At 67.2% G+C, this 411-nt stretch overlaps 1 protein-coding gene across 1 annotated transcript in view; it reads right to left on the minus strand.

Annotated features, from left to right (window-relative positions):
• The window catches only part of KCNT1 (potassium channel, sodium activated subfamily T, member 1), a 43,966-nt gene that overhangs the window by 30,749 nt on the left and 12,806 nt on the right, over positions 1–411 (minus strand). Inside the window, exons 7-9 of the mRNA XM_014529664.1 lie at positions 316–364; positions 192–251; positions 5–31 (exon numbers count right to left, since the gene is read on the minus strand). Coding sequence (XP_014385150.1) covers positions 5–31; positions 192–251; positions 316–364 — 136 coding nt within the window. The remainder of the gene's footprint in view (positions 1–4; positions 32–191; positions 252–315; positions 365–411) is intronic.

The raw sequence follows: 411 nt of genomic DNA on the forward strand, positions 1-411 counted from the left end.
ACACACGGAAGATCTGCTCCCAGATGTTGCCCTAGGAGTCGGGTGGGCAGGGCGGGGAGAGACCAGCCAGAGGTCAGGGTGGGTGGGGGTCAGAGATCAGGGTAGGGTTGGAGGATCAGAGGTCAGGGCGGGTTGGGAGTCAAAGGGGAGGATGGGGGGCTCCGGGAAAGGGCCGGCGGGCAAGCACTCACCTTGTAGCTGAGGTAAATGAGCAGCATGGTCTCCAGGAAGCTGATTACGGCCACGACGACCTGGGGGAGGGGGCGCCTTAGAGGGGGCGGGGCCGGCTGGGCGGGCGGAGCCCCTCCCACTCACCTGGGTCACCCACAGGGCCATCTTCCTCTCCACCCACAGGATGGGCGCCCTGGGGAGAGAGAGGTGACCTGGGCGGGCGTCCAGCCTGGCCCTCGA

This window comes from Myotis brandtii, unplaced genomic scaffold (genome assembly GCF_000412655.1).
Source record: "Myotis brandtii unplaced genomic scaffold, ASM41265v1 scaffold691, whole genome shotgun sequence".
In the NCBI taxonomy this organism is placed as follows: Eukaryota; Metazoa; Chordata; class Mammalia; order Chiroptera; family Vespertilionidae; genus Myotis; species Myotis brandtii.